Below are 24,446 nucleotides of genomic sequence, written 5' to 3' on the forward strand. Positions count from 1 at the left end.
TCTAGGAATGTTCAGCTTAATTTAGTTCAGTTCAATTTAGCATTGTGTTGTCATTGACTGCAGGCTGCGGAGCCAGTCCGCCCCGATCAAAATAGCAATAATAAAGGAGTAACCAGAGACATGAACATGACCTGCAGAGTCCAAAACAGAAACTATGTCACTTGGACCTTGCCCAAGACTCCAGCAGCATTGAGCAAAAGGGAACGAGAGACCAGTTAAACCCAGGCACCTTCCTCTGGGAGCAGGGAGCAGTGAGAAAGAACAGTCAAACACAGGCACCTTCTTTCAGCAACAGCAAATGATAGCAAGAGAGTGAGACCAGGCAGACAGCGCTGAGTATCCGCTTACCTTCCACTTGCTTTCTCGTTGATTGCAATCTTGCTTTAATCAGCGAGATTGGTGAGAAATTGGGTCGAACATGGGCTTGCACCCTGTCTGTAGGCCACACACTCCGTAAAGTGCCTGTTCACTTACTTGGCTCAAACACACCATGAAAACGTAAATCACACATTCGAATTGCATGTAAAAGCTTAGCAGCAGAATCATATTTGAAAGAAGAAATAAAAGTAGTAGTTTTGTGAACTGTCTGAAGCACGTCGCCTTTAGTCACATCGTTTGCTGGTGCCATCTTCATTTTCAGTGCGTTTATAAAAGATATCAGTAGACAGTTTGTCTCCACAGATGGAGACAGAGATTGAGAAAGGAGAGGGAGGTGTCAGAAATGGGTCAAGTGAATTTGAGAGCAAGATGAAAGTTCGTGGCGAAGTTAATGAAATTGACATGCTCAGCATGGATGCATGAAGCAGCGCAAATACAGCCCTCAATGAAAGAGTTACAGAGCATTACTATGAAAGGCTTGGAGCATGGACTGTTCCACATAGCCAGCGAAAAGGCAGGCACAGCTGGGGCCCATGCTGTTTTGAAGAAAGTGTGAGGAGCTGAAAGAGAAATAGTTGAAGGTGAGGACCAGTTCTGCCAGACGGAAAAGGGTGGTGGTGGAGGGGATCTGATCGGACCTATTGTTAATAAAGAAGCAGAATGCTTTAAGACCTTCTTGATGGGGATAGAAGTGTATAGGGACTGAACATCCATGGTGAAAATTAGGCAACCTGGGCCAAGGAATTGAAAGCTGTTGAGATTGAGAGCATGCGAAGGGTCATGGATATAGCTGGAAAGGGACTGAACCAAAGGGGATAGGATGAAACATAGAAAACCTACAGCACAATACAGGTCCTTCGGCCCACAAAGCTGTGCTGAAGTTAAGGAATGCAGTCAAGAGTTCACTGCAGTAGCAGCAGACAGAAGCAATGGGCCTACCCAGACAGTTAGGTTGTGGATCTTGGGTAAGAGATAGAAACAAGCAGTGTGGGGTAAGGGAACTGTGAGCATGGCAGTGTGTTCATACGCAGTGGCCATTCTGGTCCAATCAAAAGTGCTTTTGTTCGTACAATTGCAAGTCACTGCTTGATACTAAGAATATCAAGTACTGCAGGACTGTTCCATCAGTGAGTTGCTCGACAGCAATGGGGCTGGACTTATTGTGTACCATTGTGTTGTCACCTGGACTTGTGTACTGTTGTGCTGAGAAAATGCATGGTGCAAGTGATAACATTTTTGTTATCACAAGACTCAGATGGACATTGGTAACGTAGAATACTGGAAGTCTGGTTCACTGGTTTGTTGGTGTGACCGACAGCAGGGGAGATGCATTGCCATGGTAGTGGTGAGGACTAGCCCCAGGCAGATGCCCGGGGAAGAGACGCTGAAGCAGTGCTGCCCTTTGATGTTTGCTCGATGGAGGAACAAACTGGACCAGAACAACTTGATCATGCCACAAGGGAACTTGGGTCATATCGTTTTCTCTGTGACTTTTTTTCCCGAAATCATAACTGTATGTGCTATTTTCACTTTGCGCAGTGTGCTGTTGGTAATGTGCTTTTTGGCACCTTAGCCCTGGAGGAACAGTGTTGTGTTTGCCTATATTCATATATGTTTAAATGATAATTGAACTGGAGGCGACAGTAACTCAAATAATCATGTGTTACAATAGTCAGAAGAATGAAGACCAGATGTTCATGTGATGTATCTGCTCATATATGAGCTCTCTATACAAGGCTTACTTGTATGCTGTATTTAAGGTTCTCTTGGATTAAAGGCCCTCGGGATTAAACGTGCAGGAGCCAGGCAATCACTTCATGATCCATATGAAGAAGGTGCTTTAGTACTTTTTGAACCTCCGCCTCTTAGTGCACATGACCAGCTAAAGGCTGACAAGTGAGTAAAAGTATTCACTTATTATGAAGTGTAACAATGTTTATGCTTTGCTTTGCATTTAAATATTTGCCCCAAATTATATAAAATAAAGTCTAACGTTATGTTCCTTATTTAGTCATATGGGTGTTTAAGTAACATCTGCATATTTATTCAAATTATCTGATCTGATAGTACTGTCAGTTAATTCAATAGTTGCATTTAATATCAGAGAGTGTATTCAATATTCAAACCGAAATTCTTGTTCTTTGCAGATATGTACAAAAACAGAAGCGTATCCCAAAGAATGAGTGACAGTAAAAATGTTAGAACCCTATATCCCCCCCACTCCCCCTCCCATGCGCAAGCAGCAGCAAAGCAATGCCCCTTCCCACCTCCACTCACTTCAGCAAAAAGCATCAGCACCCTCCACCCACCTAGCAATGCCCCTTCCCACCTCCACTCACTTCAGCAAAAAGCATCAGCACCCTCCACCCACCTAGCAATGCCCCTTCCCACCTCCACTCACTTCAGCAAAAAGCATCAGCACCCTACACCCACCTAGCAATGCCCCTTCCCACCTCCACTCACTTCAGCAAAAAGCATCAGCACCCTGCGCCCACCTAGCAATGCCCCTTCCCACCTCCACTCACTTTAGCAAAAAGCATCAGCACCCTCCACCCACCTAGCAATGCCCCTTCCCACCTCCACTCACTTCAGCAAAAAGCATCAGCACCCTGCGCCCACCTAGCAATGCCCCTTCCCACCTCCACTCACTTCAGCAAAAAGCATCAGCACCCTGCGCCCACCTAGCAATGCCCCTTCCCACCTCCACTCACTTCAGCAAAAAGCATCAGCACCCTCCACCCACCTAGCAATGCCCCTTCCCACCTCCACTCACTTCAGCAAAAAGCATCAGCACCCTCCACCCACCTAGCAATGCCCCTTCCCGCCTCCACTCACTTCAGCAAAAAGCATCAGCACCCTCCACCCACCTAGCAATGACCCTTCCCACCTCCACTCACTTCAGCAAAAAGCATCAGCACCCTCCACCCACCTAGCAATGCTCCTTCCCGCCTCCACTCACTTCAGCAAAAAGCATCAGCACCCTCCACCCACCTAGCAAGAAACAGCAAAGCCCCCAAGAAAGACCATGATCTGCAGTACAACAAAATACAACATGATCAAAGTACAACAAAAGTACAACCGGACAATTTTATATTAATATTAATACGCAGCAGCCTCTCCGGACTTTGGATTGGGGATTGCCAAACGTTATGTGGGTTTTCTAGTGTAGTCTGTTTTGTCATATGCTTTTGATATAATTCTGGGGGAACGTTGTCTCATTTTTTAACTGCATTGCATTTGTGGTTAAACTGAATCTGAACAATAAACTGAAACAAAACAATAAACTGAATCAAAACAATAAACTGAATCTGAATTTGTGAGTTTAGGAGTGGAAACATAAATCTGGGAAGTACATACAATTTTTAGTTTTTGTAACACCTAATAGATTCCTAATGCAAAACTTTGCACACAACAAAACATTGTTTTGTTAAAATAATATAAAAAGAGAAATCTAAACAAAACATTGTTTTGTTGCTGATAAAATTGGTGGAAGTTGCGTCAAAGATGGCTTTCATTTTGATCTTAGGCCTAGAGATTTAGTTAGTTCATTAACTCAGTAACAATATTGAAATTTTCACTTGTCTGCTGTGCAAGGAGTATATATAATTCCTTCTGTTTGAAACTTGTATAAGTAAATGATTGAATATTCATTAAAAATGACTTTTAGACTGCCAAGAGTGAGAACAGGAAAATTACAGTTCATCCAGATGGGATTATGTAAATGAGCTAATTTTAAAGAATTATGTTTTTTTAAGTAATGTAAAAAGAGGAATCTAAATAAAAGATCATACAACTGGAGAAATATTTCAAAACTCTTTTCAGGGATTTTGGAAATTAGCTGGTAATTAGGAAATAATATTTTTTTAAATCCCAAAAAAACTAAATCGACAGTGCACTATAACTCAATATTGGGTAAATTTGTAATACATGTCGGGGAATGACTGGCATATTCATACCAAAATAACTCAGCTTCATATGCATAGGTATTTCTGATTTTGAATGTTCTTCTTCCTTTAGAGATAAACTTCCAGTACATGTGGTGGTAGATCCGATCCTGTCTTCTGTCCTACGACCTCATCAAAGAGAGGTGGGTTTAGTAGTATGCTCTTTGTTAAGTTTTTAATGTAATTTATTACTGAGAAAGCTATAGGATTTTGTTTTTGCTGTGACATTCCAATGTAACTATTGCATTAATTTTTAAAAAAATTTAGGCAAGCCCTCAAATCAGGCGAAACAGACAGAACTAATTTAAGAGGCTCCCTGCTCACCCCTTTCCATTAACAGTGCAGAAATGGTGGTGGAATGTGAATGGAGAAAGATAAAGTTGTGGTGGCGCATTTCAGGTTGGCATTTGGTTTAAATCTAGTATAATCTAGAGCTTCTCCAAACAGAGTTCCTGATCTTGGGTATGCCACCATATACAGGTGCAGAATGGTAGTTTCCTGCTTGCCAGAGAGAAGAATAATTGAAGGACCTGATGTAGATTGATCTCGATTTCCTGAGAATCTGGATGTCACGTGGAACATGTTACCAGAAACAATGTGCCCATTGTGTCTATTTGCCTTCAAAAGATCAGTGAGATCATAGATGGAGAAAAATGAGGGGAATCATTCTAGTTTTAAAAAGAAAACTCAGCAATTTAAATTGGCGTTGATTTATTATTGTAACCCGTATTGAGGTAGAGTGAAAAGGTTTTCTTGCATGCTATTCAACCAGATCAATTCATTCGATTGAGGTAGTACAAGGCAGAATAGAATGCAGAATAAATTGTAATGGCTACGGAGAAAGTAGTGCAGGTGGACAAGATGGAAGATCATAATGAGCTAGACTGGGAGGTCAAGAGTCTATCTTAGCATACGAGGGAACCATTCAGAGTCTAATAACAATGAGGTAGAAACTGGTCTTCAGTCTGGTGGTGCATGCTTTCAGGCTTTTGTATCCTCTGCCTGTTGGGAGAGGGGAGAAGAGAGAATGTCTGGAGTGGTCTTGGATTATGCTGGCTGTTTTTTACTGAGACAATGAAAAGTATATACAGAGTCCGTAGAGGGGAGGCTAGTTTCCATGATGTGTTGAACTGTGTCGCCACTGCAGTTTCTTGTGGTCATAGGAAGAGCAGTTGTATTGAGATTAGATGCTTCCAAGAGTGCATTGATTAAAAATTGGTAAGGATTGGGGGAGGGACAAACCAAATTTATTTAGTATCTTGAAGCAGAGGTGTTTGTGAATAATTACTGCATAATTTAAAACAAAGTCTATGGAGAAACTTCTTGTAAATTCATGTTGACGCAGTTTGTGGTCTGTTACTAGTGGATGTACCAAACGTAGTGGGAATGACACTATATATTTTCACTCCATAAGCAGGAAAGATGTAGCTTCCCGTTAGTGTTTCTGGTTAGACACAATTAAGGTATGTTTAAAACCATGAATATAAGCTATTGTATCCTCCCACGTTATCTATGTAATTTTCTGTTTTCATCTCCTTTGAAGGTAGTTCTTTTGTCTTTCAGGGTGTGAAGTTCATGTGGGACTGTGTGACGGGTCGACGAATTGTGGATGGCTATGGCTGTATTATGGCAGATGAGATGGGACTGGGCAAGACTTTGCAGTGTATTTCACTAATGTGGACACTCTTGCGACAAAGCCCTGAAGCCAAGCCAGAGATCGGAAAAGTTATTGTTGTGACTCCATCCAGTTTAGTAAAAAACTGGTATAATGAGGTGGAGAAGTGGCTGGCAGGGAAATTACAGTCCCTGGCTATTGATGGAGGAACTAAAGCAGAGATAGACAAGAAACTGGGTAAGTAAATTAAAACTGCTTTGTACAATTTTCATTTGCTTGGTTTGTTTCGTATATAAGGTTTATATTTATAAGCACCTCCCCAGTGTTTGAACATATAATCTCAGTTATCATTTAAATTTGGTACTAAGAGTTTACTCTTTTTTTCAGTTGAAGCATTAGGCTTCAACAAGCCGATCAATGTTTTTTTTTGCAAAGCTGCAGTGAGAAAATGTACTTTGGAAAATTGATGTCAAATTGCCAAAAAATTCAGATGATGAAATTTCTACCTTGTAACATTGGAGTGGATTTTTTGGCTAAAGTTGAAGTGAACTGGATAAGCTGGATTTCTATTTGGTGCCTACTGACTTAATTGTGGCCTTAAAAGAACTGTAAGATTACAGGTTTAGATGTTAAGTTCTCCTATGAACTCCCTCCTTTATTACAAGTATAATGTGCTTGGTCTGTTCAGAGCCTTGCCTTGAGCAGACTTTTTTTATGTGCAGCCATCAATCTCTTTGAGAAATTGCAAGTAATCTCAGCTGAACTTCAATGGAACAATATATTATTGGTCATGACTTTATATATAACATGTGAAACAAAGCTCCTGGCTTCCCTCTGATCCTATCAGTCTTTCTGAAGTGTGCAGGAAAATCTTGTTTGGCTGTTATTTAATGGACAGAAGAAGAGAGTGCTCAGAGTGAGACTTCCAGGCAGGAGAAGCTTGCATAAGCAGTGAGGAGTGAAGCCAATGAGTTTAGACATACCAGCAAAAAATATAAAACTTGTGGTGCTGGAGAATCAAGGGCAAGGTGCAGGTATTCATACTTGGTGTGGGATAGAGTACAGTGTGCACTGATCAGGGTGTGCTTTAGTTTATGGCCGACAGAAATTATAAAACATAATATGCAGGAGAAAATTTAGTCATAAACCACAGTTAACAGCCCATCATTGTAACTTACTGCTTTATATTGGAACTTGTTCTGAGATTTATTTCTTCATCTTCTTCCACCCTATACAGCCATGTTTATGAGCCAACACGGATTGCGGATTCAAACGCCAATCCTAATAATTTCTTACGAGACGTTCCGATTACATGCTGATGTGCTTTGCAGAGGTCCTGTTGGTTTAGTCATCTGTGATGAGGTAAACTGTCCTGTTACTTAGTGAAGTGTCCATGCACTTCAACAATATTCAACGCCATATAAAAGTTTGCTGATGACACCACTGTTGTGGGCTGTATCAAAGGTGGTGATGAATCAACATACTGGAGGGAGATAGAAAATTTGGCAGAGTGATGTAATAACAACCTCTCACTCAATGTCAATAAGAGCAAGGCATTGATTGTAGACTTCAGAAGAGGGAAACTAGAGGTCCACGAGCCAGTAATCATTGGAGATTCAGAGGTGGAGAGTGTTAGTAGCTTGAAATTCCTGTGTGTCATTATCTCAGAGGACCTGTCCTGGACACATCATCTAAATATAATTGCAGAGAAAGCACGACAGTGCCTCTACTTCCTCAAAAGTCTGCGGCGATTCAGCATGTCATAAAAAACCTTGACAAACTTCTATAGATGTGTGGTGGAAAATGTAGTGACTGGCTACACTATGGCCTGGTATGGGAACTCCTATGCCTTTGAGTGGAAAACCCTACAAAAGATAGTGGACTCAGCAGAGTATATCAAAGGTAAAATCCTGCCAACCATTATGGACATGAAATGCTGCCCTAGAAAAGCAGCATCCATCATCGAAGATCCTCACCACCCAGGCCATGCTCTTTACTCGCTGCTGTCATCAGGTAGAAGTTACAAGTGCCTCAGAACTCACACCACAAGGTTCAATAACAGTTACTACCCCTCAACCATCAGGCTCTTGAACAAAAGATGATAACTACACACATTTATGGACTGTTAGATTGTTATTTCAAGCTCATTATTTATTTGCCATTTATGTGTATCTACATTTGCCAGTTTGTTGTCCATTGATCCTGTGATTTGCTAAGTATGCCTACAGAAAAAGAATCCCATTCAACACTGAGGTTACATGTATGTACTCTGTTAATAAATCTTACTTTAAACTTTTTTTGAACTTTAACTATTCTCTGTGACCAGCTTGCATCCGCTTCAAATTTTGTTTTAATTAACGCTCTCAGCATATATTTCCCATTCCAGATATCCTTGTTAAACAGGATTACAGGATAATTATAGATTGAGTAAAGCTATTTGATGCTTATAAAACAAATCCATCTTGAATGAGTTTATTTAATGCTTATTGTTTCTCCCCATTATATTGTTCCTTTCAAGATTTCAGAGTTAATGGTCTGCATTGCTTGATTTGAAGTTAATTCCACATTCTTTGACCGCTAATGGTCACTTATGGCATATGCTTTTGTATTGTGAACAGAAGCTATGTTTCATTTAAGTTATGAATTACTAGCTATGAATAATTTCTGAGAGTATTAAGATGTGATGTATGTATATGTAATACACCAGGGTAATGTATTTGTTAAAATTTTAGAAGTTTTAAGGGCCTACAAGGGATATATTTTTTTAATTGTCTATATCTGCTCTATGGATTATCTGTCCTTTATAAAATTCATTTAATAGCTGCTTTAGAATGTATACAGTGTACCAGTTGAAAGAAATTTTTCATCTTCAATTTGAATTAATTTTAATATTTCTGTAAGTTTCCAAAATCAAAGATATCATTTTGTGAAGTGAGGACTTTTCTAATACACTCTGCTGTTCTTCGTTTCCATCATAGGGGCATAGGCTGAAGAATTCAGACAATCAGACATATCAGGCATTGAACAATCTGAATGCCAAGCGTCGTGTGTTGATCTCAGGAACACCAATCCAGAATGACTTGCTAGAATATTTCAGCCTTGTCCATTTTGTTAATGCAGGAATACTGGGTAAGTTAGTTTCTAATTATAATATGCAAAGGCCTATTTAATCAAAATTGTACTTTTGCAGTTTAGTATTTATGTAAAATTCTTCCTATAACTAGAAGCTGGAAATTGGTTATGGTACTGCTTGTAAAATTTATTTCCTTGTCCTCAACATGATGAGACTTAAAAGTTCCAAGGATAATCTAGTACTAAATATTCAGCATGTGGCCTTTGCATCATAGTTTGCATAAAGATTAATACTTGTTCAAATCTTCAAGGGACTGTACAAGAATTTAAAAAGCGGTTTGAATTGCCCATCTTGAAGGGTCGTGATGCGGATGCGAGTGAAAATGAAAGATTGTGTGGTGAGGAGAAGCTGAAAGAATTGATCAGCGTTGTGAATAGGTAAAGCAACTAGTATTTATAATGATTGAGTAATACAGCTCAGAAATGGTTCCTTCAGCCCAAATGATCCATGCCAACCACACCATTCTCCCTAAGTCTGTTTTTTTAAAAATTCAAACTAAGTTCCTAATAAAAGTATATGCAGTGGACTCTGGTTAATTGGGACACATGGGGACCAGTATATTTTGGCCCAATTAAGTGTATGTCCCAATTAGCCAAAGTTTCAAGGAAATAGTTTTTAAAAAGTTTGAAAAGACAAGCTAATTATAACTGAGTAACAAATTATATATTTAAATAAATAAATATAACAGAACACTACCAGTACTATGACAGTATTATAAAACTGTATTAGTTCCTAATAGTTTTTGATGGAGCAATTTATACAATGCATGCTGCTGCATTCTTTAGTTTGACTGTAAATGAACAAAATCAGATTTTTTTCAGTAACTACTTGGGTTTCCTGTGTGTGCTTCAGTTTCCTTATAAATCCCAAAAATATATTTACAGGCTATTGTGAATAATCCCTAAGTGTATAGCAAGAATGAATCAAGGGAGTGTTGATTGGTGTGTATAAGATAGAATACATTGCATAGATATAAGAAAATGAGAACAATGAGATTAGGTCCATGGCAACTCCCATGAACAATGTCAATAAAAGTATAAGCAAAAAGTTTTCAGTTGAGTTTCAGATTATGGGTAATATGCTATTCCATCACTTTGTACTTTGAAATTTTCTTTATCTTACTGTTTTAACTTTCATGGTAGAATCATTTTAGTTGGTTAAAATGAATGGCCTCTGATATTGAGTACTGTAAGCATAACCTGTCCACAGGAGCAGAAATAAGGATCGTGGTGAGATACTGATTTTTGAGAATTCATTTACTTAAAAATTAAATTTGCTTTTCATGTTTTTCACTCACATCTTCATAATATACAGTGTGATGCCTCATTTGACGATCTTCATTTTAGGTGTTTGATTCGAAGAACCTCAGATATTCTCTCCAAATACTTGCCAGTGAAGATTGAACAGATTGTCTGTTGCAGGTAAAAGTGTTTACAGCCTGATTAGATTTGTAGTTCTTCAACTAAATGTCTAAGTTTGATAAGGATTTCTGCCTGTAAGGGTCTTCCAATTACCGATTTCAAGATCCCAGCTGTTCTCTGGATGAAAACACATGCCTTCATCTTCCATTTAATCCCTCTGCCAATTATTTTACATCTATGAGGACTAGAATATAAAAGCAAGGATGTGATGTTGAGACTTTATAAAGCATTGGTGAGGCCTCACTGGGAGTATTGTGAGCAGTTTTGGGCTCCTTGCCTGAGAAAGGATGTGCTGAAACTGGAGAGGGTTCAAACGAGGTTTATAAAAATGATTCCAGGTTTGAGCAGCTTGTCATATGAAGAGCATTTTATGATCTGAGCCTAATTTCACTGGAATTCAGAAGAATGGGGGGTGACCTCATTGAAGCCTATTAAATGGTGATAATCCTTGATCGAGTGGATGTAGAGAGGATGTTTCCTGAAGTGGGAGAGTCTAAGACCAGAGGACATGACTCAGAACAAAGGGGCATCCTTTTAGAATGGAGATGAGGAAAAATTTCTTTAGCTAAAGGGTAGTGAATCTGTGGAATTCAGGCAGCTGTGGAGGCCATGTCTGTGTGTATGTTTGAGGCAGAGGTTAATAGATTCTTGATTGGTCAGGGCATGGAGAGATATTGGGGCAGGGCAAGAGATTTGTTGCTGAAAGGAAAAATTAATCAGCCATGTGAAATGACAGAGCAGATTCGATGGGCCAAATGGCCTAATTCTGATCCTGTGTCTTATGGTCTTAAGCCCTCTCATAAGTGAACCCTACCTAGGCCCCTTATCTTTATACCATAAGATATAGGAGCAGAATTAGGCAATTTGGCCCATCAAGTCTGCTCCACCGTTTCATCATGACAAAGTTAGGCTATATACCTCAATTAGGTTTCTGCCTCAATCCCAAAGGAAACAATTCCATTTTATGCAGTTCTGTTTTATTCCCTAGCTTCATCATTCCTGAGTGCAATCATACTGTACTTCCCTGTAATGTTCTGAGCAGAAATGTATACATTTCTCAAGCAAGAGGCACAATGATGGTACAGCATTTAAATTACAAGATTAAAGATCCAGAGACCTAAGTTCAAATCCCACTACAGCAACTAGAAGAACAGTAGGAATGACCATAAAGCAAATTGTTTTAAATATCTGACTCTCTAATACTGTTCTGGAGGGGAAGTATGTCTTCTCCTGGGCTGGCCTGTATGTGACTCCAAATGCATTATGAAGCCACTCAGTTCAAGGGAAATTAAAAATAGGCAATAAATGCAGGCTCACTAACCATATTAACATGTGTTGGAGACAGCCCTCATCCTATGCCTCAGCTGATAAATGAAGACTTTTTATAAATTGTATTGATCTGTTCTATATTTAAGAATTTGTAGATGTACTTTCTATGGTCACTCTTCAGCAGCATTCTGTAGCCTCCCTTTTTTAATTTACTTTTTACACCTCAAGTGCATCACCTTATACATTTTATTTGGATTTTAACTCTGGTTGCCTTTTCCCTAGTTAACTGACTGGACGATCTATTTCTTTCTACAGTCTAATGCTTCCTCTTTGCCGCCAACCAGGAAATGAATCTTTGTGTAATCTGCAAATATTTTTAACTTGTGCTCTCCATTTAGGTATAAATGATTAAATAATGTAAACAGGTTCCTCAAATTTTCCATATTGTTTTTAAGTTTATGCGATATGGCAGTTGATTGCCCATCCTTGTTCTTGAGAAAGTGGAAAGCTGAACAAGATTGGGTCTTGTTTTATAATATAATCTTTATTCTTCGCTGGTAAAAGACAATCTGAATGTGAGCACAACAGCTGGTATTAATAAAATATAACATTGTACACCATTCCAGTACACTTTCTCTGAAATCTGTTTAATAATTTCTATTCAAGAAACACTTTTGCTGGAGGTTCAAATTAATTTGGAACTTTCAGCTCTACCAGTATGACTTGTGCAGGCTAAACTAGAAGCATCTTCTATTGTTGATAATGATTGGACTTATCACTCTTAAGTCCTACTGGTTTTGCTTTGCAGAAATCAAAAATGTTTTCAAACTTCTATTATCATAACCTGGACAGTTTAATTGAATTTCACTTGTCCAGTTGAATAAACTTGTTTATAACTTTTATGTAGAAAAATATTTCTATCACAGTCACTTTTTTTATACCCAACCCTTACCCACAATATAAGGGTAAATCAAATTAAGATTAATATGTATTTTGTTCTGCACCATGTTCTCCATTTCAGTCAAATTACATTAGTCATTTCTTTCCTTCAGACTCACTCCCCTGCAGTTAGAGTTGTACAAGTTGTTCTTAAAACAAGCCAAACCAGCATTAGAAGTGGAGCAAGCTCACAATGGGAAGATAAGCATTTCCTCCCTGTCTTCGATTACCTCGCTGAAGAAACTTTGTAACCGTAAGTTGAAAAATAATTAGAGCTGTCTTTCTTTATGTCTCGTAAAATAGCAATTTTGTACTTCAGTGTATACTAGTGGGAAGCCTCAACCTAGCTTTTATTAAAGAACCAAAAAAATTTTTTAAAGTAAAAGAATTTTAAATGAGTCATAAACGATTTACCAGCCTGATTTTTATTTTGTAGCAGAAAGTCAAGATGAATTTAAATATGTAGTTTCATTTTATGAGGAAGTCTGTCTTTTCTGTTTGTCTGTCTAGACCCAGCATTGATCTATGAGAAATCTGTTGAAGGTGAAGGAGGATTTCGAGGAGCACTTGATCTCTTTCCACCAGGATACAGTACAAAATCCGTGGAGCCTCAGTTGTCTGGTAAAACTTAAAGTCCAAATTTCTGAATCAAAATTAGTTTTTCCTCTTCTAATGTTTTCTGTTAATCTTTGTGTAAACTGTGTTTGTTCAATTGGGTTCTACAGTTGTCCCATTAGAGTGGCTGGTTAATACTTTATTATCAAGAAATGTCACTAGATTGAGCTGTCTACAACTACATAGAAACTCTCTGTATACTTGTTTGATTTGGTGTTTGTATTGGGCAGCAGCATGCAAACCAATGCTCAATAGTTGCCTTTCACGTTCCGTTAGCCCCCCACAATCCTGGTAGTTGCTGTCATGTTCCTTGTTGCTAATTCACTGTCAAGTTGAACTCTGTTAAACTCTTCATGTATTTGAGCAGGTGTTGAAAGTCCATCAATTTTCTTTGTTCTAGTTTGTCCACCAGGATCAACTTTAGGAGGGTGAATTCAGTGGGTAGTGTTTTAGTTTATGCGTGGTGGGGTGGAGATGCGCCTCTATCAAAGGAAATGTAAGGCGTTCCTTCCCTCCACTAGCCTGCAGGTCATGGACAAGGTGATGCACCATCAATAACTCTTGGAGATGGGAGCCGAACGATAGGCTTTTATTAGCAGCAAAAGAGACCACAACATCTTGGAGACTGAGGGAGGAGCAGTGCCTCCAATCGCCTTTATACAGGGGTCTGTGGGAGGAGCCACAGGAGCAGTCAGGTGTGTCCAGACAGGTATACATAGTTTACCACACAAGGTTAGCCCCACTCTCCCCCAATCAGTGCCATGTGAAGCCATGGGAACAGTTGGTAGATGGTTGTGTTAGCAGCTGGTGCATATCACAAGACCTGGTTAAGGAACCACTGATGCCGGGCAGACAGCTGCTGAGGAATATTGATAATGACTGGGGTCTCCCATCTTGTAAAGACACTACCCAGGAGAAGGCACTGACAAACAATTTCTGTAGAAAAATTTGCTAAGAACAATCATGGTTATGAGACCATGATCACCTACGTCATATGACATGGCACAGCTAATGATGTGTTTTTACTTAATAAAGGGGCCATGGTAGTGTAGCAGTTAGTGCTATGCTGTTGCAGCTTGGGGGCATTGGAGTTTGGAGTTCAATTTTGACACATTCTCTCAGGAGTTGTACACTCTCCATATGATGGTGTGGGTTTCCTCCTGTTGCTCCCACATTCCAAAGACTTGCCAGTCAGTAGGTTAACTGGTCATTGTAAATTGTCCTGTGATTAGGCTTGGATTAAAATAGTGGGCTGCTGGGTAGTGCAGATCATTGGGCCAAAAGGGCCTGTTACACCCTGTATCTCAAAATAAATAGTTCAGCCAGGGAACACTCTTCTCATTTATACTAATCTCTTTGTGATAATGTATCAACAGATTTTTTTTTATTATTATGACACAGAAAGAGGCCAATTGGACCATTTGATCAAGGCTTTCAACAACCAATGCCATGAATTATTGAAAGGCAAATTTATCCAGAACTGACATCTGACCTAAAGGACCAATTAAGACTACTATTCTGCCATAGCCTTGAAGGAAATTTCCTCAGCTGTCTTCAATCATAATCAGCATTATACATTCCACCTTGTTTGTTCTCTGCTTGCAGTCACCTTGAATATATCACTGGTTGCAAGGAAACTCTGAAGTTTTTACCAGCAATCCTAAGAAGTGCTCTTTGTTTTGTATTTAGGTGACAGGTGGTATGATATGATTTAAAAAAATTTTCTTCTAATCCACTTCTATCTTACTCCAGGCAAAATGCTTATTCTTGACTATATCTTAGCCATGACTCGAAGTACCAGCTCTGATAAGGTGGTTCTGGTATCAAACTACACACAAACTCTTGATTTATTTGAGAAGCTCTGCAGAGATAGGAGGTGAGTCCAAGCATTACAAGTAAATGCATGATATGCCCCTCCACAGCAGAAAGATATAAGATGATCTTTTGTGCAAATTCTGTGACAAATTATACAAGGTATTTTGGAACAAGTTAACCTAAGAATTTGATTATCAGCTGTAACTATTGAGGTTGTAAATAAAGTTGAATTGATTTATTGCGCCTTTATGACATCCTGGGTTGGGAATCTAAACAGCATTCTGTGCTTGTGGGATCTGTACTGTCAATATCAACAGCACTAATATAGTGATCAGCACTTTGACTGAATGATGGTAATACTGAAATCGAGATTAAAGTGTTAATGTAGATTATATCTGAAAATTTTAGTGTGGGGCTTCAGTTGAAAGTGTTTTCAGATGAGCATTTGCACATCCTTTCTGTGTGAAGTCATCACAAAATCACAAGTTAATTTTGATATATCAACATATGGATTTCTAAATGTTCATGTAAAGTTTTGCCTATATCCCAATTCTCATCATATCCTATGCAGCAATGATCCGAGCTGACCAGCATTAACTCCTGGCCCAGCAATGACACAACTTTAAAATTCTTAACCTTGTTTTCAAATCTCCTATGTGCATCCTATTACAGGTAATTCCCGCATACGGCTATTTGGGTAATGGAATTTCATTTCTGCGGAATTCACAACACATTATTCAGAAATGTGAGATACAAAATAATATTATAGCTCATGAAATCTATATGGGTGACAAATAGTAAATAAATACAGACTGTGCAATGGTTATGAATATCCAAAATGTCGATACTGTACTCCCACTACAAGAAATCTACCATAATATTAAATTCAAAAATCTGAAGTACATTCATTTTTTTTCCTATGAATGGCAGAACTAGATTAAAACAACTGGACTTGTTTCCTAGAAGATGTTTCACCACTCATCTGAGAGGCTTGATCCATGGTGGGTAGTTTTCCAGCTTATAAACGCTGAGTTCTTTATAGTGCATTGTAACTAGGTGGCGTCATACTCTGTTCAGGGATGGATTTTCCAGTTTGACAAAGATGGCTTCTTTAACCCCTCTTTCAAACCACCTGTCCAAAATGTGCACATTGTTATCATCAAAGGAGTCTCCTTTATCCTTCAAGTGTATATATACAGCTGAGTCTTGACCTGAAGTGTTAGATCTCCAATGGGCCACCCATATGTGAAGTGGTTGTGTTTTTCGTCTATATACAGATTTGTGCAGTTCTCATTGCGTTGGATAGCATATATAATATTGCTCTGTGTATGTTTGTATGTAGGATCCTTGGATCTGTTAGAGTGTGTTTGTAGGTTTGAAAAACACAGGGATTTGGTGTTTGTTGAAAATCCTCTTGAGTTTCTCTGGAACTCCAGCTATCTATGGGATGGCTATGTTTTTCTGTCTGCTTTGCTTTACCTCTGTCTGTCAGTTCTTGTTGCACATTTTGAACAGGGAGGAGGTTTGAAAGCCATCTTGGTCAAACAGGAAAACCCATCCCTGAGCAGAGGGGGTGGTGTATGACACCATCTATCAGCTATTTGCAGTGCAGTCCTAACATGCTTACCCCAGTGTCTCCACAACAGTTCACACCTCCATTCATGCAAAGTTGAGAGTAAGGAGCTACAACTCTCAACAACCCTTGTATGTGATTGCCATACCTTTAAACAACTCAGTTTATAAGCCAGAAAACTACCCACCATGGATCAGAACTGAGTGGCAAAGTGTCTTCTGGACAACACAGCAAGTCCAGTTGCCTTGATTTTACTACTGCTTGGTATACAGTGACCTGGATGACTGAGAACCTTCATAGACAGAACTAGATTCCTCTCTTCACTTTCACTGATTTTTTTAAATCAGTGTGATATGCTTTTGGTACCGTTCATTACAATACTATTGAAGTGTGGTTACCATATTGAGTGACTGTATTTTCTGACAAAATTAACTTGTGGATGATTGTAAATACAAAACCTTTTCTTTGCCTGCTGATAGCCTTTAAACAATTTTTTCAACTCTTGTTTCTTGCTGTATGTGCAAATGATGCAATAATCGCAATATGCCCCATTTCTAGGAATGTACATCTTCCCCTACTGCAGCACAAGAGTCTTCTGTATCTCTTAATTGTCTTCCTAAAATTTCTCCACCTTGCCATCTTTCTTTCCTGGTTTAGGATTTCCCTGAATCCTACCTCTGCAATTAAGTTTGCCTGTTTTTGAAACAGTTGTTCAATAGGCTGAAGCCTGATTAAATGCTGCTTTAAAAACATGGCTGGAATCTAAAATACAGACTTAATACAAAGAGCAAAATACCCAGTGGGTAAAAATTACTGAAAAGGTGCAAATTGCCTCAGATGGCAACATTTCTTTATCTCACTGATTAGGATGCTTATCACAGGCTTCAATCTTCACAGTCTGGATGACCAGAAGTGAAGAGGTGACACTCTTTTTGGGAGAATTTTTAACCTGTGGCTTTCTATCTCTCCTCTTGAATAAACTTGATAGTGAGGGTATAATGTACTGTCACTGGTGATGTCTTTTGGTTGAGATGTTGAAAAATCATCATTACCTCATTGCCTTTCATGCCTTCTTACTGGATCCCACCATCAAGGACATCTTTACTCCCCCCCCACTTTTTGCTTTCCGCAGAGATCACTCCCTACGTGACTCCCTTGTCCACTTATCCCTCCCCACTGATCTCCCTCCTAGCACTTATCCTTACAAGCAGAACAATTGTTAAATCTGCCCCTGCATCTTCCCTCTCACTACCATTTAGGGCAGTAAACAGTCCTTCCAGGTGAGGTGATACTTCACCTGTGAGTCTGTTGGGGTCATTTACTGTGTTTAGTGCTCCCAGTGTAGCCTCCTGTATATCGGTGAGACCAGACATAGATTGGGAGACCGCTTCGCCAAGCATATATGCTCCATGCACCAGAACAAGCGGGATCTCCCAGGGGCCACCCATTTTAATTCCATTTCCAATATGTCCATCCATGGCCACCTCCACTGTCGTGATGAGGCCACCCTTAGTTTGGAAGAACAAAACCTTATATTCCATTTGGGTAGCCTCCAACCTGATGGCATGAAGATCGAATTTCTCAAACTTCTGGTAGTGCCCCCCCCCCACCCTCCTGCTTCACCATTTCCACCCCCTTCCCCTCCCTCACCTTATCTCCTTGCCTGCCCATCGCCTGTCTGGTGTTTCTCCTCCCTCTTTCTTTCTTCCATGGCCTTCTCTCTTTCTCCATTCAACTTCCCAGCTCTTCACTTCATCCCTCCCTCTCCAGGTATCACCTATCACCTGGTGGTTCACTCTGCTCCCCCATCTTTTAAATCTACTCCTCAGCTTTTTTTCCCTCCAGTACTGCTGAAGGATTTCAGCCAGAAACGTCGACTGTACTCTTTTCCATCAATGCTGCATGGTCTGCTGAGTTCCTCCAGCATTCTGTGTGTGTTGCTTGGGATCCTACCACCGAGCACATCTTACCCTCCCTCCCCTCCACTTTCTGCTTTACACAGGGATTGCTCCCTAAGCAATTCCCTTGTCCATTCGTCTCTCCTCACTGATGTTCCTCCTGGCATTTACCCTTGCAAGCGGAACAGGTGCTACACCTGCCCCTATGCCTCCTCCCTCACTACCAGTCAGGGCCCCAAACAGTCTTTCCAGGTGAGGCGACACCTCACCTGTGAGTCCATTGAGGTCACCTAATGTGTCCGGTGTTCCTTGCGTGGCCTCCTGTATATCAGTGAGACCCGACCCAGGTTGGGAGACTGCTTCTCCGAGTACTTACATCCGCCTGGAGAAATGGGATCTCCCATCTCTCATATTAATTCCACTTCCCATTCCCATTCCAGCAAGCCCATCCATAGCCTCCTCCACTGTCACAATTTTGCCAGGTTAAAATTAAAGGTTGGAGGAACAACATATATTCCATCTGGGTAGCTTCCAACCTGATAGCATGAACATGCTACTACTTGAACTTTTGGTACTGCCTCCCCACCCCACTTCATATACCCCATCCTCTTTTCCCTGTCTTGCCTCCCTCTGATGCTCCTCCCCCCTTTTCTTTCTTCCATGGCCTTCTGTCCTCTCCTATTTGATGTCCCCGTTCTCCAAGGCCATCTATCTCCCTCTTTCACCAATCAACTTCCCAGCTCTTTACTTCATTCACCTATTACCTTGTATTTCTCCCTCCACTCACCCCACCATTTAAACCTACTCCTCATCTTTTTTTCTCTAGTCCTACTGAAGGGTCTTGGCCCAAAACGTCGATTATGCTCTTTCCCATAGATGCTGCCTGGCCTGCTGAATTCTCCAACATTTTGTGTGTGTGTTGATCGATGAAGGTACCTTCCAACAGTTCAAGGCAATGGCTCACCACCAGCTTCTCAAGGGCAATAAGGAAAGGACAATAAATGGTGGTCCAATACTAAAAGAAATGCATCTTGAGTGAAGGGGGAAGTTCAAAGGAAATATGTAGGGCACGTTGTTTATTCAGAATGTGATGGGTGTCGGGTGGTGATGAAAGCAGAAATGATAGTGGCATTAAAAAAACATTTTGATAGATATGGGTGGATCACATGCAGGCAGAGTAGATGGCCAGAGACCTTCTCTTAGGGTGGAAATGGTTAATATGAGGGGATATTATTTTAAGATGATTGGAGACAATTTTAGGGACATGTTCAAAGTAAGTTTTTTTACACGGAGAATGGTGAGTGTGAGGAGTGCGCCACCAGGGTTGGTGGTAGAGGCAGATACTGTGGGGGATCTTACTGAACTCTTAGACACATGGATGGTAGAAAAATGGAGGGCTGTGTAGGAGGGAAGAGTTAGATTGATCTTAGAGTAAGCTAAAAGGCCGGCACAAAAATTGTGGGCCAAAGGGTCTGTATTGTGTTTGGTGTTCTAATTCAGCATAGAATCCACAACTTTCCTTTTAGGAAGGTTGGGTGTATTATTTTGACATTTATAGCTAAAATGAAGAAAGAGTGGAGAAGCAAAGAAAAGCTGTCTGATTTTGTAATTTATTAATACTAGTTATGAAGCTGTTTCTGCCCCAGTGTTAACAGTGATGGTTGTTAAGACTTTGTGGCATTTGACCTGAAACTGTGTGAATATAGAAAAGTACATCACAGGAACTGGCCCTGTGACACACAACATCTGCTCCAAGCATGATGCCAAATTAAACTTTTTGCCTACATATGATGCATATCTTTTCATTCTCTGCATATTCATGTCTGGCTTAAAAACCTTATATCATATCTGCATCCACCACAGCACATTGCAGTTACCTACCATTCTCTGTTTAAAAAGAAACTTGCAACCACATAAATCTTTTAAACTCTTTCCCCCCCTCACCTTAAATGCATGCCCTTTGGTATTTGTCATTGATATCCTGGAGAGAAAAAGATGCTTGTGTTGACAACAATCTAAAGACTGTATTTAAATGGTTTGAGGGTTTAAATAAATATCGTCGGTGGTGTGATATAGAGAGAACCTGAAGGTGCATGGGTAATGTGATTCTATGTTTCAGAGAGAATTATTTACTATGTTTCATATTTACTATGAAATATTTGCTCATAATTAAAAGAACAATTAATTTTAACTTCCTTTCCATTTATCAGATACCTTTATGTTAGACTGGATGGTACAATGACAGTAAAAAAGAGAGCCAAGATAGTGGAACGTTTCAATAACCCTGCGGTAAGTGACAGCATATGCTTTTAAGAACAGTTTAAGAAAAGCTGAAATAATGCCTGATTCCTCTACATAGATATAGTGTGCTCCATAGCTTGAAATTTAAAGCGATGTGAGTACCGAGAAACTCAGTCTGGTACATCTCAGCCCAACTCAATCACCAAATGGAGAATGAGGGCCATTCACACTGGCACCTGTCTGCCCTGTCTTCTCATTTTGATTCCTGAGCTCTAGGCTCCCTTCCCCATGTGGTATGAAATTCAAAACACTGAGCTGAGATGTAGGGGTAACAAGCGCTTTGATAATGGTCCAAACGGCACAGTAAATGAAATGAAGAATAAGAAAGATATATGAAGATGTATGAGAGATTTGGGATGAGAGGAAGTTACAGAGGTAAAGTAGGGTAATTTACTAGGGATCTGAGAATGTTAAATTATATCATTAAAGTGATTAATGGGAAATTAAATTTGTGTGATGATTACAATTATTACTTCTAATTTCTTGATTATCCTGCTGAGTGATTGTTTATGATTGATTCCTTGAAAAGTCATATTTAAAATGATACAGCTGAAATTTAAGGATTTTTTTTTTGGACCACAAGAGTTTTGTGAAAGTGGATTTCTATATCTAGCTCAACTAAGTCATCTCAGTCAAAATAGTAATTAGGCATCTCTTTTAATTGTATGTTTCTGAGTAATTGCACATTCTACACTTGTATGGAGAATTTAATACCATACCAAAAAAAAAATAGTGCTATGTACATTGTATATGTAACCCCCTGGGTCGCCTCAGGCTCGCTCAGCTCATTTCGTCTAGGGGGAGCAGCCTTCGGCCCCGCCAAACTGGGTAATCAGCTGGTGTGGATGCTGTGTGATGTCCCCGCCTCACCCAAAAACAGACAGTACACCATATGCGATTAAATGAGTACAATTTATAAAGGTTACTATAACTAAGTGATTAATAACGATACAGTATATATGAAGAGAAAATGAAAGAAAAGGCGCCAAACTTATCAAAGTCCAAACCACTTCGTGCACAGCCGTTGGAGCTCAATTTCTGAAGTCTTCTGGCCACCATTCGATCCCCTCCGAACTCCTCGACTCGCAGCTCAGGACCCTCCGAGTGGTCAACCAAGCACATCTAGCTTCATTCCCCCCCCCCCTCGGAGAATCTCCCGGCCTCGGACCCCCCTTTGGGGTCCGATCCTCGCCCAGCTTAGAGCATTGCGTCCTCTCTCTCGACCCCCTCGCGCCGATCTGCCCAAAAGCCCGTCAACAAAAGCTTACAGACTCAGAAGAAAGAACATTAATCCCCATTTGGTTTACAAAGGAATACCATTCTCGGTATCAGTAAATTAGCATTCCTACTAGTTAACAAAAAGAAACCCTTTCCCAACAGTAACAAAGAAAAAAGAAGAAACCCCCTTTACATATATAAATCAGGCAAGTAATTACATTTGGTAAACATAAAGTACGCTGCAGATGCCGGGGTCAAAGTAACACGTACAACAAGCTGGAGGAACTCAGCAGGTCGGGCAGCATCTGTGGAAAAGAGCATGGATGCTGCCCGACCTGCTGAGTTCCTCCAGCATGTTGTATGTGTTAATTATATTTGGTTACAGCTGTTACTATGCTTTTAAGTTTTTACCTGAACTGTCAACACAGCCTGTACTTTACTTGCTGATCTGGGCATCTAGCTCAGATCCTAGCTCTAATGTAGAGCTTCAGATTCAAAATGCAACTTTCTACTAATCAATTTCAAATTCAAACTTATTATTATTCAACCGTATACAGTTATTTCACCAAACAAGACAACATTCCTCCAGACCAAGTTGCACAATGCTTATGTATAACTCTCACACAACACATAAATTAATATTACCACAAATAAATTAACAAATAATAAGGTGCATATACAATTCAAGTTAAAAAGTATATAGTATAGCACCATTAGGGCTTTATATGTGATAAGACCTGGACGGTGGCAGAGAGTTCAATAGTTTTACAATCTGGGGGGGGAAAGAAGCTGTTTCTCATCTTAACTTTTCTTGTCCTAATGCTACAGTTCCTCCTGCCTGTTGGTAGACGGTCAAAGAGGTTGTTGACCGATGGGAGGGACCATTGACAAGTGTATGCAGCAATCCTGATAAATATCTCTAATAGGTGAAAGAGAGACCCTGATGATCTTCCTTTGTAAGGACTTGTGGTCAGATGCCTTAAAATTCCTGTACCATGCAGAGATGCAGCTGATCAGGACACTCTTGATGTGCTCCTGTAAAAATTGGTTAAAATGAGGTGGGGAGTCTCACCTGTCTCTTTCTCCTCAAGAAGGTCTTCAATGTCTTAAATTTATGCCTTATTTGTTTAGAAAATATGTAAAATTCAAATTTTATACCTAATAAAAAACACCGAGGTGGAGTGGGATCTTGCCAGGGCCTCACTATTTATTTGTATTATTTCAGAACCCTGAATTTATATTCATGTTGAGTAGCAAAGCTGGAGGATGTGGCTTGAATTTAATTGGTGCAAACCGGTTGGTCATGTTTGATCCAGACTGGAATCCAGCTAACGATGAGCAAGCGATGGCTCGTATATGGCGAGATGGACAGAAGAAGACTTGCTACATTTACAGGCTTTTATCGGTAAGGAGCTGATGATTTGTTAAGGTTGCAATTCTGGCGCTCTTAATGCATCGAGATAATGATGTCTTTGAATCAAATTGGAAGCAATAACAAGGCCAAGCTTCAGGTAAAGCAGGGGAGAGAAGTCTGAACAGTTTATGATGCATTTGAGTATAGTTCTTCATAACATCTTTTTGCTTTATAAAATTAATTCCAAGTAGTAAAGAGAATTTGCTTGCTTTTAAAATGCGTGCTGTGTGTTTTATGTGCTTTATAATAATATGCTTGAAGTATCAGCATTAGGATGTGATTGCTCTGGAGAAGGTTCACAGATTTACCAGATGTTGCTCAGGATAAAACATTTTGTTTAAGAGGAGATTCCAGGTAGGTTGGAATCATAGAATGATTTTATAATTATGAAATCATAATCCCAAGAGATTGTGTAGATGCTGGAGTAACACAAACAAAATACTTTAAACTTTAAAGTGTGTTATACACTCAACCAACAAAAAAGTGCCTGAAATAATGAACAATTTTTGTATGTAACTAAATTAGAATGGTGATATTCTGGGGCTGTAGTGACAAATTACCAGAGGACACAGCCTCAGAATAGAGGGACATCCGTTTAGAAAGGGGTGAGGAGGAATTTCCTTAGTCAGAGAGTGGTAAATCTGTGGAATTCATTGCCATGGGTGGCTGTGGTGGCCAAGTCATTGGATATATTTAAGGCAGAGGTTGATAGATTCTTGATTAGTCAGGGCGTGAATGGATACAGAGAGAAGGCAGGAGATTGAGACTGAGAAGGAAAATAGATCAGCCACGATGAAATGACGGAGCAGACTGGTTAGGCCAAATGACCTAATTCTGCTCCCATCTCTTATGGTCAACAGACTCTATTATAGCTATCCTCATCCCTTCTGAACTCCATTCCTCATTTACCCCA

At 39.8% G+C, this 24,446-nt stretch overlaps 1 protein-coding gene across 1 annotated transcript in view; it reads left to right on the forward strand.

Annotated features, from left to right (window-relative positions):
* The window catches only part of rad54l (RAD54 like), a 38,465-nt gene that overhangs the window by 9,753 nt on the left and 4,266 nt on the right, over positions 1–24,446 (forward strand). Inside the window, exons 6-17 of the mRNA XM_059984045.1 lie at positions 2,139–2,274; positions 4,396–4,465; positions 5,886–6,174; positions 7,175–7,299; positions 8,916–9,066; positions 9,321–9,447; positions 10,417–10,491; positions 12,813–12,952; positions 13,210–13,320; positions 15,067–15,190; positions 20,811–20,889; positions 23,345–23,524. Coding sequence (XP_059840028.1) covers positions 2,139–2,274; positions 4,396–4,465; positions 5,886–6,174; positions 7,175–7,299; positions 8,916–9,066; positions 9,321–9,447; positions 10,417–10,491; positions 12,813–12,952; positions 13,210–13,320; positions 15,067–15,190; positions 20,811–20,889; positions 23,345–23,524 — 1,607 coding nt within the window. The remainder of the gene's footprint in view (positions 1–2,138; positions 2,275–4,395; positions 4,466–5,885; positions 6,175–7,174; positions 7,300–8,915; positions 9,067–9,320; positions 9,448–10,416; positions 10,492–12,812; positions 12,953–13,209; positions 13,321–15,066; positions 15,191–20,810; positions 20,890–23,344; positions 23,525–24,446) is intronic.

This window comes from Hypanus sabinus, chromosome 11, assembly GCF_030144855.1.
Source record: "Hypanus sabinus isolate sHypSab1 chromosome 11, sHypSab1.hap1, whole genome shotgun sequence".
NCBI classification, from domain to species: Eukaryota; Metazoa; Chordata; class Chondrichthyes; order Myliobatiformes; family Dasyatidae; genus Hypanus; species Hypanus sabinus.